At 31.5% G+C, this 16,872-nt stretch overlaps 1 protein-coding gene across 2 annotated transcripts; it reads left to right on the top strand.

Annotated features, from left to right (window-relative positions):
• The first annotated feature begins 9,241 nt into the window (after nucleotides 1-9,241).
• Nucleotides 9,242-12,186, top strand: TRM82 (Transducin/WD40 repeat-like superfamily protein). Of its 2 annotated transcripts, XM_047296209.2 has the most exons (10): nucleotides 9,242-9,441; nucleotides 9,505-9,672; nucleotides 9,771-9,936; nucleotides 10,016-10,072; nucleotides 10,145-10,215; nucleotides 10,714-10,792; nucleotides 10,886-10,945; nucleotides 11,149-11,252; nucleotides 11,341-11,401; nucleotides 11,613-12,186. In XM_047296209.2, exons 1-10 carry the CDS (start codon nucleotides 9,326-9,328, stop codon nucleotides 11,979-11,981), a joined length of 1,251 nt encoding a protein of 416 aa, XP_047152165.1. In that variant the 5' UTR covers nucleotides 9,242-9,325; the 3' UTR covers nucleotides 11,982-12,186. The 2 variants fall into 2 exon arrangements, with proteins under 2 accessions (XP_047152165.1, XP_087971516.1); XM_088115390.1 differs by having other exon boundaries at nucleotides 10,016-10,215.
• Nucleotides 12,187-16,872: the final 4,686 nt, after the last annotated feature.

Raw genomic sequence — 16,872 nt, 5'->3', positions numbered from 1 at the left:
ATTCTTAGCTCAATTTAGTTTTAATACCTAGAAACACTTTGTGGTTACATTCCGGTGTCACTACAAATATCAATGTTTCCATAAAGGGTTGTCTAAGCTACTCAAAGTCAATTGATTATGAAAGATGGATGTATGCTGGAGATGACATATCAATGGAGGTGGAAGCTAGAGGGCATTTTACATTATTATGCACCAGCTTTAATTTGGATTTGGAAGACACTTTTGTTGTGCCATCATTTAGATAAAATTTGGTTTTCGTTTCTTATTTGGACAAATTGGGTTATTTGTGTTTGTTTGGAAACAATGTGTTCAGTTTGTCTTTAATTAAAATGTTGGAATTGGTTCACTTTTGACTCAAGATAATCTATATATGTTTGACATTGTAGGATTCTACAATGAATTCTTAAATATAGAATCAGTTGGTAAAGGAATAAAATTGACAATACTAGTTCAAGAGCATTATGACATAGGCATCTGGGTCAAATATATAAAAATAGAGTTAAATGACTTGTGTTAGATGAGATCTTGGATTCCATTGATTTCACAAATCTTGATGTTTGTGTTGAATGTGTTAAAGGTAAATAAACTAAAACAACGAGATTATGTGCATATAGAACTACAAACGTCTTAGAATTGATACATATGGACATTTATGGGTCATTCTCTACACCTTCATGGAATGGTCAACAATATTTTATACCATTTATAGATGACTACTTCATATATGCATTCTTATATTTTATACATGAAAAATCTCAATCTTTGGACATATTCAAATCATTTAAGCCTAAAGTTGAAAATCAACTTAACAAAAGGATTAAGAATGTCAAGTCTGATCGTGGTGGTGAATATTATGACAGATATGACAGTTCATGTGAACAACATCCAAGGCCTTTTGTTAAGTACCTAGAGAAATGTGGAATCGTCTCACAATACATTATGTTGGGTTCACCTAACATGAATTGTGTGGTTGAAAGAAGAAACCAGGCTCTTCAAGATATGGTAAGGAGCATGCTTTGTCATTCCACCTTATCAGAGGCACTAAAGACTACAACTTATATTTTAAATAAAGTGACAACCAAGGTAGTGTTATAATATATTATTATTATATTGCAAAATATGAAACTGATGTATTTCAACGTTTAGAACATTAACGTTGACAACGGTAACAAAAGTATTTTATTGATTGCAAAGTTAATATTTTAAGTAGCAACGTTCAAATTTTAATTGTTGCAACGTCAAGACTTTTATGATTTTTAATTTCATTTATTTAATTGATTCTTCCTTAACTCTATAAATAGAGAGTTTTTCCTCCATTCCAAGACACCAAAAACTAGTTTTTCTCATTCTCCTTTTCTTTTAGTTTCATCCTTTTTTCCTCTTCTAAAATTATTCTGGGTTATTCTTATACTCTATTCAGATTTTCTTGCTAGTTCTGAGATTCTCAGAAATATTTCTAAGAAGTTCTTGTTGTATCTTGGGGAACTTGCGCAACATACCGCGGATAAGTCCTTAAGGACAGTGACTTTACACGCCTCAGAAAATTTTGTGTCTGGTTCTGTCAGCTTTTTACAACAGGTAGCTGCCATAAAACACCTCATCAACTTTGGGTTAGGCGAAAGCTTATTCTAAAACACTTTGTGTACGAGGATGTTTAGCTAAAGCATGGCCTTATAAGCCTAATGAAAAGAAATTGGAAACAATTAGAAACTACTTTATTAGCTATTTTGAAATATTCAATGGCTATAAATTCTATGATTTCAAATTAAAGACAATTTTTGAGATGAGAACTGACACATTCTATGAGGATATTGAGTTTAGGGAGAAGAATAAGCTTAGAGACTTTGTCTTAGAGGAAGAATCAATGAAAATTCCATATTTGATTCATACAATTGTTTTTTATGAAGCAAATTCATAACCTATACAAGAACAAACTCAAAACCCTCAAGAACCTATACTTCATGAGTCAGGATCTTTATGAAGATCCATGAGAGAAAGGAGAAATGTTATTCTAAATGATTATGTGGTATTTCTTTAAGAAAATGAGGAAAACAATGATATGATTGAAGATGACCCAGTCAAATTTCATCAAGCTATGTAAGATCCTAATTCAGAAAAATGAATTGAAGTAATGAATGAGAAGTATAAGTCTATACAATAAGGTTTGGGAACTTGCCCCATCAGGTGTGAAACCTATTAGTTGCAAGTGAATATTTAAGACCAAGAGGAAATATGGAAAGGTATAAGACTTGTTTTATGGCGAAGGCCTATACTCAAAAGGAAGGGATTCACTTTAAAAAGACTTTCTCTTTAGTCTCATCGAAAGACTCTAGGACAATTATGACTCTTGTTGTGCTTATGATTTAGAAATTCATCAAATGGATATTAAGATGGTGTTTCGAAATGGAAACATTGATAAGATGATTTGTATGTGAAACTATAAAACTATGTTAGGAGACCTAAAAAATATAGTTTGCAAATTGAAAAAAATCATTTACAGGCTAAAACAGACACCTCGTCAGTGGTACTACAAATTTTATCAAGTGATTCTCTCATTTGGTTTCAAGATGAATGTTATTAATGATTGTGTCACAATTTCAGTGGGAGCAAGTAGATTTTCCTGGTCTTATATGTTGATGATATATTGCTTGCCACTAATAATTTATGCATGTTGCACAAAACCAAGAGATTTTTATCAAGAAACTTTGAAATGAAAGACATTGATGACATCTCATTTGTATTAGGAATTCAAATACATCGAAATTAATCTCGCGGTATTCTAGGATTGTCACAAAGAATCTATATTGAAAAGGTGCTTAAAAAGTTTGGCATGCAAGAATGTAAATAGGGAATTTTGTAGTTGCTAACGGAGACAAGTTCAGTCTTAATCAATGCTAAAAAAAAATTGGAAATTCATGAAATGTAGAAGATCCCTTATGCATTAGATGTAGGGAGTTTGATATATTACAGATCTTTAAGCAATTCGTGAACGGATAATTGGAAAGTAGCAAAAATAACAATGAGATATTTATGGAGAACAAAGGATTTTATACTCGCATACAGAAGGTCAGACCGGTTGGAAGTCATTGTATGTTAATGACATACTGCTTGTCACTAATAATTTATGCAGGAATGTAAATTTGGGGATACTATAGTTGCTCATGGAGACAAGTTTAGTCTCAATCAATGTCCAAAAGAAAATTTAGAAATTCATAACATAAAAGATTCCCTATGCATTAGTGGAATGGAGTTTGACGAATGTCTAAATATGTATGCATCTAAATATAACATACATAGTTGGGGGTATTAAGCAAATATTTAAGCAATCTAGGAATGACCATTACAAAGCAGCAAAAATAGTGATGAGGAATTTACAAAGAAGTATATATGCTCACATACAAGAGGTAAGGCTAGTTGGAGATCATTGGGTATTTAGACTCAAATTTTGCAAGATGTCAAAATAGTTTGAAATCTGCTTCAGGTTAAATTTTCATTCTAGTTGATGGTGTGGTTTCTTGATGTAGTGTCAAGCAAACTCTAAAGACTTTATTCGCTATGGTTGCAAAATTAAAATGATCTAATTAATGTAAAAGTTATGGCTAAAGACATTAGGAAAGAGTAATTATGTAGATACCATAAATAATATTTTTAATTTAATGAGAGAACAAATTAAAAATATTACAATTTTAAATTTAATTGACAAAAGTTATGGAAAAACAATTTGTAGAGGAAATACATATTCCTTTCATTTCTTTCTTTTTCATTCTATTTGAAAAGAAAGCAAAGAAAAAAAAAATCTAAGATACTTTATATTTGAAGATCAGATAAATGTTGATCATCTCATAATTTTCATTAGGATTTCCAATTGCATATCAAAGTACGTTTTTGTGTTTTAATTATATCTTGAATTGGGAAATGTAATGTTAGTTGTATATGAGAAACATATTCCAACGGCTCATTAAAATTTATAAAATATGGAGAACGTGATCAAACACAGGAATAATGAAAATTATCCTTTGGAATCGGAGAGACTACTTTAAAAATAAATAATTTGCATCAACCTTGACTATGTCTTAATCAAGTACATATTTTAAATTCATATGAATTATTTTATTCTTGATACACTATTTAGTTTAATCATATATTCTATATCTGAGTCAAATTCATATGATTTAGAATCGGATAATTTTAATAATTAGAAGTTTTCCAACAAATGCCTTAAACAGTCCATTTCGTTAATTCCTCACCCTTTTTTGTGTTAATTTCATCGTCCGAGTTTCCAGATGCATATATGCACTCATTTATATATGCTCAATCCATTTAATTCCCTTTACTATGCTATATTATATTATATCTATTACAAAATTATGGATAGACATATAAGATTATAGGTTTAAAATTTCAATTTTATAATTTTTTAAAATAAAATATATTGACATAACATAAAATTTAAGATCCTAAATTTTAAATAAAGTTATAAGTTACAAAAAAAGAAAAATATGTTCCCATTTTTTTAAAATATAATTTATCAAATAAAATAAAATATTATTTTTAAAACATTTTAAAAAAACTGGTGTTTTAGAATATAAAATATAAAAGGTTTTCAAAATACTACGATATAATAAAAATCACAAAAAAAAACTTAAAATCACAAAAAAAATGAAAAACATCCTATAATCATTCTAACACTATAATATATATATATATATATATATATATATATATATATATATATATATTAAAAATGATAATAGTCATATTAACACCAAAACACAGTGTAAATTAGTAACTTGTTTCAAGAATATAAACATTTTATTATTTTTTTTATCTAACAACTATTTTTTTTTTATTTTCTCAAAAGTTAGAGATGCCCTATTCCCTGGTACATATAGAGCACCTAATATAATAATATTCCTTTTCTTTTTCTTGTGCGAAATGCAAAAGTGCCTCTTTTGGCAATATATATAGTATAATATGATGGTTATACTCAATATGGTTGTTTGATGTATTAAAATTGGAACCCAGCATCATCTCCACATCATTTGGTCCTTTGAGGATTATGTCGACTCCGACTTCTTTTGGATTGGAAGAGTCATCTACATACAACGTTAACCATTCATTGTCAAGTACACGATCATCTTGTAACTTACTAGTAAATACTAGTAAAATATGCTAAGCACAGAGTCTTTATAAGTTCCCTTGATAAAAATTCTAATAACTTCACATTCCATAATGACATTCTTCTTGTAAGATCTGGCTTTTGAAAAATTTTTTGGATTGGTTTTAACCACAACAAGGTGACTTTGGAAATAAGGTTACAATCTTCTCGCTATAGTGAAAAGAGAGAGTCACTTTTTTCATCAATTAATACCTAGTCTCAGCATCCTGAAAGGTTTTACTTATAAAATATATGGGTCTTTGTTCATTGTCAATTTCTTGAACAAGGATAACACTTACGACATCTCCAATAGTCGTTATGTAGACTAATATGGGTTGGTAGTATCCGATTTACACAAGATGAGTGGGGATGTCAAAACCTACTTAAGCTACTCGAACTTTTCTTGGAATTGATCATTCTAGACAACTTGGTGGACTTCTTGCCAAGTAAGTATTTGAACACCATGTCCATAAGTCTTTACTAAGTAGGTGTTTAAACATCTTGTCCATATGTATTTGGTATGTAGCTTTAACATTTTTTAGGCCAAAAGACATGACCTCATTTAGTAATAAACTCCCTATTGGGTGATTTCGGTAAGTGCACCGAATCGCTTTAAGTAATAAACCATGGTAAGACCATGTATCGTTTTTCCAAGAGACTCGTAATACTATAGAATTGTGTGATTAACAACTCATCTAGACTCAATATAACAACATTCATTTACAAGCATGTGCAAAGAGATAAATTCACAAATATACAATGGTTGGACTTTGGTCATTAAAGACACTTAGATATGGACAAAACTAGAAATGGTATGAAATGACATTGCTAAGGTTAGTTTTCACCTATTTCACTCTTGTGCCTACCCAATTTCATCTCCTATCCATCAATTTACTAAAGTCAATCCACAAGAACACTCTAGTCCTAATCTCTTAGGTGGAAGAGCCTAGGTTTTCCCTATTAAACTCCAATTCCTTGGAAAATCTAACAAGCAAACCCGCATTAAATAGCTAGGATCTTAAGACAACATGTGAATCATCTTCCATCCCTAGAATCAATGACCACAAGAACTCTTGTTTTAGTTCAAGGTTCCATCTTACGTTCCCATAATCCATGAAACCCCAAATTCAAGTCATGAACATTCCTATTACATGCAAGCTTTAAGATTGGAAATAAGAATACTAGCAATTGATAGAAAAGGCATATATATAATCAAATCAATCATCCATTACACAAGAATTTATAGGCTACAACAATCCCTAACAAGATGAATCTGGTTCTCCACTTCCATGGAGAACCCTAAAGCTTACAAAATGGAAGATGGAAGAAGAAGGAAACCCAATGGAAGAGAAAGAGATGTTTCCACAAGCTCCTCACAGCCTCCATGAGCTCCATCAGTGAAATCGCGCCTCCAAAGAACCAAAGACCAAAAGTCCTTCGCATTTCTGAGTTAAATAGACAAATCACCCATGTCGGCAAAAAATGGCGCTCCAGCCCCCCTGTGTGAGGGGCGCCCCAGCACGCGACAATCATGATGCAGTGGCGCTCCAGTGCCCTTGAGCCAGGGGGCCCTAGCTAGGTTCAGCAACACTGCTTCTTTTTTCTAGTTTTTCTGCAGATTTGCTTGCTTTTGTGGCTGGTTCAGTTCTCTACATTGTTGGAGATTCTTCCAAGCATAGTTTTAGCTACAAAAAAATGGGATTATTGATGAAGTTACATCAATGTAGCCTAAAACACATTTATTTAGAAAACAACACAAAAGAAGAGGATTAAGCAAGTTACAAGTTAGAAAGGAGCTGAGTTTGCTACTAAAATGATGCTTAGATAATGGTAAGAATTAGCATTATCACTCCCTTTATAATGAACACGACCTTCAGTTTGTTAACTTCAACCATAGGAATCTGATTGTAATTAGAGTAGGCATTAAGAAAACTTAAAATGTTATGGTCGACCGCCCACTCACAAGTCGATCAATATTGGGTAGCGGGTAGGTATCTTTTGGGCATGCCTTGTTAAGAACTGTGTGGCCACACACATTTATCATTTCTTATTGACCTTCTTCACTAAAAAAACATTGGTCATCCATGTTGTGTACCACACTTGCTTGATGAACCCAACCTATAACAACTTCACCTCGGCCTTAAATGCCAACCTTCTATCTTCTTTTAGCTTCCTTTTCTTCTACAAAATTGGTTTGGCCTCACTGAATATGGATAACCTCTGAGAGGATACCCTTGGATTGACCCTTAAGAGGTCAGTTGTTGTCCATGCCAATATATCAACATTGTCAAATAGGATTTTATCTATCACTTTTTCTCCTTCTTCACCAATTATTACTTCTATCTTTAGACCTTAGTCTTCGTGTAAGGCAAACATTTTGGTTTCCTCCATAAGCTTTATCCTTGCATCATTGCATATTTTGGGGTCGAGGTTGTCTCTTTCTATCATTATGTCAGCTACTCTCGCTCGTTCGACATTGTTAGTGTTTGCAGGTTTTGAGATTTCTTGGATGGTGGTATGAGATCTGCTTGCAATGTTTCCTCCAACACACGAGACCTAGGAGCATTTAAAGGTGGTAACATATGAACCAAACAAGTTTGGGCTTTCTCTGACGGATCTACCCTTCTTATGAGAGTCTTGTTCAACACCTTTTCTTTCGACTAGCATAGTCTCAACTCTTATCTTGTTCTAATACTCTCTTACTTCCTCTGTCTGCATGAACTTAGTGGCTCACTACCTTAGTTTATCCATGCTTGTAGGAGGTGTCATACATAAGTCATCCACAAAGGTACATAACCTCTATGTCGTGACCATATAGTAGAGAACCAATTTGAGGTTTATGTTTTTTATCTTCAGGGTCACTTTATTGAATCTTTCAATAAAGGTTTGCAAAGATTCTCTTTTTTTTTTGCCTAACGTAGAGGAATGCGAGGGAGGTAAGGTGGTGATGGTGCCTCGTGGCGAATTGCGTTGTAAAGGACAACGCCAACGTGTTGAAACAATAAATGGAATATGGGGAAAGATGAGTGAACCACTCTAGAGCTTCTCCTTTAGAATGGTAGCAAAAGCTTTGCACATGATAACATCGTCAATCAAGTACAAACTAACTTAAGTGATATAAACGTCGATATGCTCATCTGAGTCGATGCTACCATTATACTGATCCAAGGTAAGAGTCTTCCTCTGCATAGGAAGGAGGTATAATGGTGTCATTCATAAAGGGGTGTCGATGACTCCCTCCTACCGTTGAGAAGTAGTATGTCTTAAGAGTAGATTTGTAATCGTTTTCCTCGTCGTTTTCACATGTAATAATTTGAAGAACATATACCTCATATTATCCTCTAATCATAAATAATAATTTTATTTGCTTTTATAATAAATACTCTAAAAACAGTACTAATAATCTTAGTTTTGGATTAATGGTTAAAACATATGTGCTTTCATAGTTTACCATTAAACTTCAAGTTTCAAAGTATTATAAATTATATCAATTTAGAAATATTATTATTTTTTAAAAACTGTAATTAATTTGTGTTTTTTTTCAAATTTAAAAAATAATTTTTATTTTATGATTTAAAATTAATTTTAATTTTTATGTTCAATACCAATTCATCATTCATCATACAAAGTAAATAAATTATAAAATAATTTTTAAATAGACTAATATATTCGAGGAGAAAAAAATATTAAAAGAAAAATAAGTAAGAGAACATTATATATAAAATTCAAAATATCAAATAATTTTTATAAAGAAAATTATAGATATTTTTTATAACAAGTATTTTTTTGTCTATAAATATGCTATAATTTTATCATAGATTTAATGTAGTCTCATATTTTTTAATAAATTTTTTATATAATAACTATGTATAACATAAACTTATTTAAAAAAAAATGAAATCTTTGACCGTAAAGTCAAATAAACTAAGTGTAACTAACGAGACATGCAAACAAATTTGTTAATATATCGAAGAGAATGAATATTTTTTTCAAATTATAAAAATAAAATTAAGGGGAAATGGTTTATTTTAAATTTAAAAAATAAAAAACATATTTAAACGTGGAGGTTTTGTTTTTGTTAGTGGGTTGTAGAAACATTAGAAAGCCCAATATTTGGAACGGAGAAGCGCCAAACCCTAAGACGGAGGTTGGTTTCTCATTGGCAGCATGGATTCGGAACCCAAGAAGGACATAGAAGTCGCTCCGGCACTCATCGCCGTTCACCCTGACCAATGCTCTGTCGCCGTCGCCGTCGGTCATCACCTTCGCGTATTCGACCTCCTGTAAGCAAAACTTCATTTCTCTCATTTCACTTCAACTCACTTGTTATACTGATAAACCCGCAGTGCCGGTTCCGCAGTTTCCTTAACCGATGACTCCGATGCCTCCCCCTCCCACACCGATAACATCAGAGCCATTCGCTTCGGCGCCAAAGGAAAACTATTCGTCTCCGCGGGTGACGATAAAACTGTCAAGGTCTGGTCAACACAGTCATGGCGTTGCCTCACCAGCGTGTAATTTCAACCTCTCTCTCGCTCTCGTTTTGTGTTGGTTCACCTGCACTCGTACAATTCAATCATTGAGTCTTTTCCTTTTTTGCTGATGATATTAGGTCCTCCGAGAAGAGAGTGTCCGCAGTTGCAATTAGCGACGACGGAACCTACGTTTGCTTCGCCGACAAATTTGGCCTTGTTTGGATTGTGGATCTCGATCCTCCGTTACGCGATAAGAAACCGGCACCTCTTCTTTCTCACTATTGCAGTATCATCACTAGCTTGGTCTGTCACGTCACGTGTTTTTTCTTCCTTAATTTACTTAACTTTCTTCTAATTGTTCCTATGCCATTGTCTTATGCAGGAATTTTCCCCTCATGGTCGCTTCATTTTAAGTGCTGATCGTGATTTCAAAATTCGTGTGAGCTATATTATTTCAAAGTTCGTCTCTGCTATTGCTTTCTTTTCACTAATAATTATATCCATATCGCAGGTTACATGTTTTCCCAAGAATCCCTTAAATGGAGCTCACCAGATACAAAGTTTCTGTCTCGGTCATACAGAGTAAGAATTGCTTCTATTATTCTTGAATTTGATGACGTTCAATGACTGCCATTATCAAATTTTTATGACTGTGGATACTGCGTATGGTTGCGTAATTTATTCTAGTGTTAAACAATATTAAGGGCATTTCAAATGCTCAATTCTTATTTCTATTATTATATTAAAGAAAGATGAGTTGGCTAGAAGAACCTGTTATTAACAGAAAAACAACATGGAGGGAGAAAGCATTAAATTTAAAAATATAATGCATAATTGGAATCCATTAAAATAGGTTAGGAACTCAAATTAAATTTTAGCACAGGAGAAAATCACGGAAAGTTTTTTAGTTATACGTGGTACTAATGAGTTGAATTCACAAAAAGTGTATTAGAAACCTGCAAGCATCCGAGATCACCTAAGTTATTGAGGTCATCTTATAAGAGATATTTTCAGAATGATTGTTTCTCGTACGCTTACTTTCCTACTACACAAATGAATGAAGCTGCTTGTTTTTTGCAGGTTTGTTTCCTGCCTTGCTTTCGTTCAGGCTCAGGAATGCCCTCAAGGCCTTCTTCTCTCTGGCAGTGGTGATGCCACAGTTAGTAATTCATTAAACCCTTCAGGATTCAGGCATACTTTCTATTTTTCTTTTAGATGAAAGCAATATGAAACTGTGAATTGATTTTTTCAGGTTCGGTTGTGGAATATCGACTCTGGAGCACTTCTAGATACGTGTGAGGTTGCAGCAAAGGTATTTCTTCAATTCTTGGTGGCTCAAAGTTGTATAATTTTTTTTTTCTCTTCATTATGAAAGCATTCCGAAAATTATTACTGGACTTGCCAATTCTTCACATAAATGAAATAAAATTTATTTATATAGGTTGTGGATTTGACCTCTTTTTTGCTGTTGAACTTGGTTTTTACTTTCGTATTCTGCATCCTCTGTTTCCAAAGGCAGGTCTTTTAGAGTCTGATGACAAAGCAGAGGAGCATGACCATGCTGTTACTGATTTATGCACTGTCCTTGATGGTTTGCTTGTTGCGGTGGCCATTCAGAGGCAAGTTTATCACTATAGCATTCTCTCATTTCTCACTGGGAGAATTTTGTTTTGGTTTTCTGACAAGTTTTATTTAATAACTCTGTAGTTTGCAAGGAATAATATTGTTGAGTTGCAATGTTTCTGCAAAAACTCTTTCTGTTGCCAAGGTATCGCTCTTACACATGCTTGAAGTGACCATTATTAACTTGTGTCATTCTGGTTATATTTAGTTAGGGTTTGTTTCTATTTTTAACATGTGAAGTTAGATTTGTTCTCATGTGTTAACTATTGTTAAGAAAACAAACCTAAATGCTGATACATAAGAAGGGAAATATCTGTTTCTAATGACGGGCATTTATAATGATGGGAACACTCCAGGTAGTTTCAATTGCTGGAGAGGCCTTTGTCCCTACATGCTTGGCCAGCCCCTCTGCAGGGAAATTGTGGATGGTTACTGGTGTCTCTACTTTACCTGGTTGCAATTATCCCGCGCTGGCTCGTGTAAAAGTAATTTCTGGTATAGACGATGAACAAGAACCAGTTGTTATGGGAGATGATGTCATACCTGGGGGAGAAAAGCTGCTAGAAACGTTGCAAGGAACTGCATCCGTTGATGACAATGCTTTTTTAGCAGCAGCTGAAGCTGTCAAAACAGCAATGGGTCAGCTGTTGATAAAAAAACAATACCCTTCAGAGAATAGAGAATCTAGGAAGAAATGCAGAAATGATAGAAAACTGAAGGGTTAGCATTTTTGTTTTTCATTTTGTTTTTATTTATATATGAAGCAGTTTAGCACGGTCTCCTTGATCACCATTTTCCATAGAAGATTCTTGACGATCCATTCTATTTATTCTGATAAACTGTGCATCTGATATATTAAAACCAGATTGCCATAAATTTTGTTGTAAGTTATTCTAACATTGTTCTCAACGTATCGTATCTTTTTGTTCATCTCTGTTACATTATCTATAGCAGGAGTCCATGATTTATCAGCTCTTCTAAATAACGATAACACGAGGCAAGTTTCGTTCCTCGCAATCACGTGTGAGAGAGCGTGAGCTGATGCGCTGGTAATTGCGTGCAATTTCATATTCAATAGATCGCTTTGACTCTCAACTAGTGGATGAGTTGAAAAAACAGGACACATTTAAATATATTTTTTGAAATTAATCTAAATTGATGGATTTAATTAAAATTTAAAAATACATTAATAAATTATTTATAATTTGGTTTGGATATATTCCTTTATTATTATAGAAAACGAGTTAGTAAAATAATCCAACAACGTTAACAAAACATACTTTGATAAAAGAAAAAACTTATTTTTTAAATGTTTTCTTCCCTTTTATTAGTTGCTAGACAAATAATCATTAATGCATGAAGGGTGGCCAATTGAAATTTGAATAACTGAATTATAAATTTGTCTTTGTTGAGGATTCATTTGATGAAAAAAATTGTTATAATCTCGAAATGGGTTTTCGATTACAAGATGGATAAATAATGTATAATAATTAATCTTAAGTGATTCTCAACTGCTTATAGCCTTTAATATTTATATTATTTCTTAGGTTTTTCATCATTTGCTTCAATCCTTGCAAATACAAAGAGAATGTGCATTTGTTGCGTCAAACCTAAGACAAAGATCTCACTACTTTTGCTTAGAATGGTGGAACGGTGTAGAATTCCTCAAACAAACTAACAGAGATATCTCACCCTTGTGACCCCAAGATCACAATTTCATAACACTTGACTAATATAAACATTAAGAGTCCATGATCCACGATTTTCATTGATATTTATTTTAACCATGTTGCTTTGTCATATATCTTAAACTAATTACAGATATGAGTAATTTATACCGTGTAAGGAAATATGCATGTTAAAGCTCTAAACCAACTCCGAAACCTGTAACGGATTATTATATTTTTTTGTAATGGATCATCAATATATATATATATATATATATATATATATATATATATATATATATATATATATATATATATATATATTGAAAGTCCTAATAATTTTTAAATTTAAGAAAAACTAATGAAGACACATGACATGTTTTAACTATTAATTGAAATGAAATTGGGTAATTGATTTTAATTTCCCAGTTCTAATTTAAAGTTATTTTTGGATTGGAGAGAGATTAGATTTTTGTGTATATACATTGTTCTTTTGTATTGAGTGTATAGTGACCTAACATTCTCAAGAGACATGCTGAAGATAACTTAGAAAACCAATTATAGAAGTCCTTGAACAACACAGGTTTTCTTTTTAAACTTGTCCAGAATAGTGTCTTGTCCTTATCACAGTTTCGCCACAGTTTTTAAATTGTGATGATCACATTTTCATTCCCATTAATATCTTTATTTTGTTATTTTTGGGGTAAAATGAGTTTATTCCTGTAGTCAATGAGTTCATTCCATGGATGACGCGTCTTGGGCCCATCTCATCATATCAATGATACATCAACACGTCAGCATCGATTGAGGTGAAAATATTAATAACAACCGAAATGATTGAATTGATGAGTTCAATAACCATTGCCTCAACAAAGCAACTTCACTCATTTCATCCTCTTAACTCATCATCATACCAAGTTGGCGCTGTTATTACAATCAATATCAGACAAACTAATAGTTTCACCAAAATAATAAAATAAAAAACTACGCTACACACAAGCAACGTTATATAAAAATTTTAAATAAAATCGCCCACATCAGCATGTTAGAAATATGTTAGAATTATAGAATGTTTAAAACTTAAAGACCAAAATAAATAAAAACTCAAAATTATAGAAGAAAATTAAGAGACTAAAGTTATAATTGGGTTAAAAATAAATTAAAAAAATGTTTTATTGATTAAGTCTCAATCATTACCCACCACCAAAGGCCATGGATTAAGTGCACCATGCATTTCTTGTATTATTAACTAGTCTGAGATATAATGATTTTGTTAATGGGAAACAACTTCATTGAAAAATTGTTTGGTAGATACTGACGTGGCTTTCTGACCTTTTCCAGGAAGAGAAAGAGAGAAACAATGGAAATCGAAGCAGAGAAAAGCATGACATTTCACGATGCGTGTACGGACACGATTCCTAGTTTTACCAAATATAATGCCGTATACATATGTATAATGTAGACGTATATCTATACAGTGAAGAAAATATGTTTTTACCTAAATATTCACTATAACTCTTTTAATGAATAATTAATAAAATCGTTTTCGGTAGACAACATGAAATACGAAATCTCAAAGATTACGCATTTTAAGAGTATTAATACGAAGCTAGTTAAAGAACGAGAGAATCTCGATCTCAATAACGAATTAGATCATATGATGTTAGTAAACATGACAACATGACATTTAAATAAAAAAAAATAGAAAATGAAATTATTAATAATAATAATACGTGTTGTGTTGTTCCGGATAACATCATCCTCATCCCTAATGTGTCTAATGCTATATGGTTCAGGCAACGTGGTCCTGTGTTTCTTTGACATTTATCTAAAACATAGCCGCACACAAAAGATTGAAGTAATTATCGTAGGTTTGGCAAAAACTTCATCCTTATCCAAAAAAACCGAGTCACGTAAATTTCGTGATGAAAACCATGCATAGATGTTTTAACAGAGAAAATAGAAGAATGACATGAACGTGATAAGATCCATGGTGTGATAAGAAGGAAGATGAAAGAGTATAGGGTTTTGACTATGGTGATTTGCAGAGTGAGTACATTTTGACGTTGCTTTTGGGACCCCTTCTCCCCATATTTGGCTGCATTATAATTAACATCAACGTAGGGTGGTGACACTCTACCTAACTCCTTTACCTTATTCCTTCATCACTATGTCTCAACTCTTCTTGTCTTCTAGCTACCCTAATTGCTAACATTTTTTCACCACATTATTAACACTTTCACTTTAAACAACTTCTTTTCTTTCGTTTTCTCAATCCTTATAATGTCATATAAAGTTCAACAAGAGTAACATAACACATGTTAACGTTTATTTAATATACTAAACAAGAGTAAAATGTTCTTAATTTTTATAATTTTTCAAAAAAGAAAAAAATAAAAAGTAAGAAAGAATAGTAATAAATGAATATAAAAAAAATTATGTGTATCAAGTATTATATGATATTTACTTTTATTTAATAGCGTTATTAGTATTTCAAATATGTTATTATTGTTTTTAGAAATTTCACATCAACATAAACTATTGATTTATAGTATAAATTAACATAATCTTTATCTTATGAATTAATTTAGTGGGATTGAATTAAGCTTAAGTTTTATTACTTTAAAAAATCATATACGAGCTATATTAAAATCCATTATCGGCTCCATTTAATATACTTTTTTCATACATAACTTTTTCAAGCAATTATGTTTGTGTGTGTAAGCAATTCTGTCCAACATACAGTATTATTTAACTTAATAATTTTCATGAAGGAAATTTGCCGATGGTTAAGATTTTCTTTCCTTATTCATATATATAGTAGTAAAATTTAAAAATTTAAGTGTCATCTGTTTGATTAATTTACATTAAAAGAGCTAATCTCTTTTGTATTGGAAAAAGGTTTGTGGAAACTTTAATTCAAAAAGGTTAAGTTAATCATTCTAATGATTAATTTTATTATTTTATTATTTTAAAGTTTCTGAGTTGGCTAGTGTTTGATGGAGCTAAGTTTAGAACGAGTCAAATCAAATTGTATTAAAATCAAAACTAATTTTATTAGTTTAATCTATATTTTAATTGTTGGATTATTAGTTTTAAAGATGTCATGTAACAGTCATTTTAACACTGAGATAATAATTGATCAGGATTGTTATATAACTGAATGAAATAAAAACATATAATGACAAAAAAAATCATCTTTCATTCACATCCCGTGACACTGATTCAAGTAAAACCAAGTTCGAATCTTTTAAACGATATTTCTGCTTTAAACACTGTGAATAAAAAACATATTTAATAAAAAAAAACAAAAAATGGTCAATACTTGAAAAATATTTCTGGTCTATACATTTGAGGATGAATCTTCTGTTCATCTTGATCAATGCACCAACACACAACATCATCAAAGATTTTGTTTTGATTAAGACAAATTTTTTATCTATTTATATATATATATATATATATATATATATATATATATATATATATTCTAAACTGGTATTATTTTTAATTGATATAAATTTTTTAATACATTTTTTAAATTAAATATAGATAAACTGTAAACCATAAAATATTTTATAAATTTATTAAAAATTAAATTTTAAACTTAATTTAATTTTACAAAATTGATTTTAAGAAGATATTTACAGTTATTTATATCCTCGGAATACATCTTATTTCCTCCTTCATTTCAAATGGAATTAAAGAAGTAATTCAAAATAGCTTTTTACAAAATTTGGTTTCTCGTATACATTATGTAACCAAACATCCCATGTTATCCAATAATTCTAAATACACGCCAAATATTTCAGTTTGCAGTTTCCACACTCCTCTTTCGCCACGTTTTTTTGTCCACGTGGAACTTCTGAAAACAGGGAACTGCAAAATGTTGGCGAGTACTGTCTGCAGTTTACGGAGAAATAATTACAATATTTATTTTAAAAATTTA

The sequence above is a fragment of the Vigna umbellata genome, chromosome 5, assembly GCF_029865625.1.
Source record: "Vigna umbellata cultivar VRB3 chromosome 5, Vumbellata_1.0, whole genome shotgun sequence".
NCBI lineage: Eukaryota > Viridiplantae > Streptophyta > Magnoliopsida > Fabales > Fabaceae > Vigna > Vigna umbellata.
Note: the sequence above shows the minus strand (reverse complement) of the source record. Positions and strands in the feature narration are given on the sequence as shown.

Coding starts and splice junctions, on each gene's coding strand:
- TRM82 (XM_088115390.1), top strand. CDS start 9,326: ATGGATTCGGAACCCAAGAAGGACATAGAAGTCGCTCCGGCACTCATC. Junction 9,673..9,770: donor TGGCGTTGCCTCACCAGCGT/GTAATTTCAACC, acceptor TGATGATATTAG/GTCCTCCGAGAAGAGAGTGT. Junction 9,937..10,015: donor GCAGTATCATCACTAGCTTG/GTCTGTCACGTC, acceptor TGTCTTATGCAG/GAATTTTCCCCTCATGGTCG.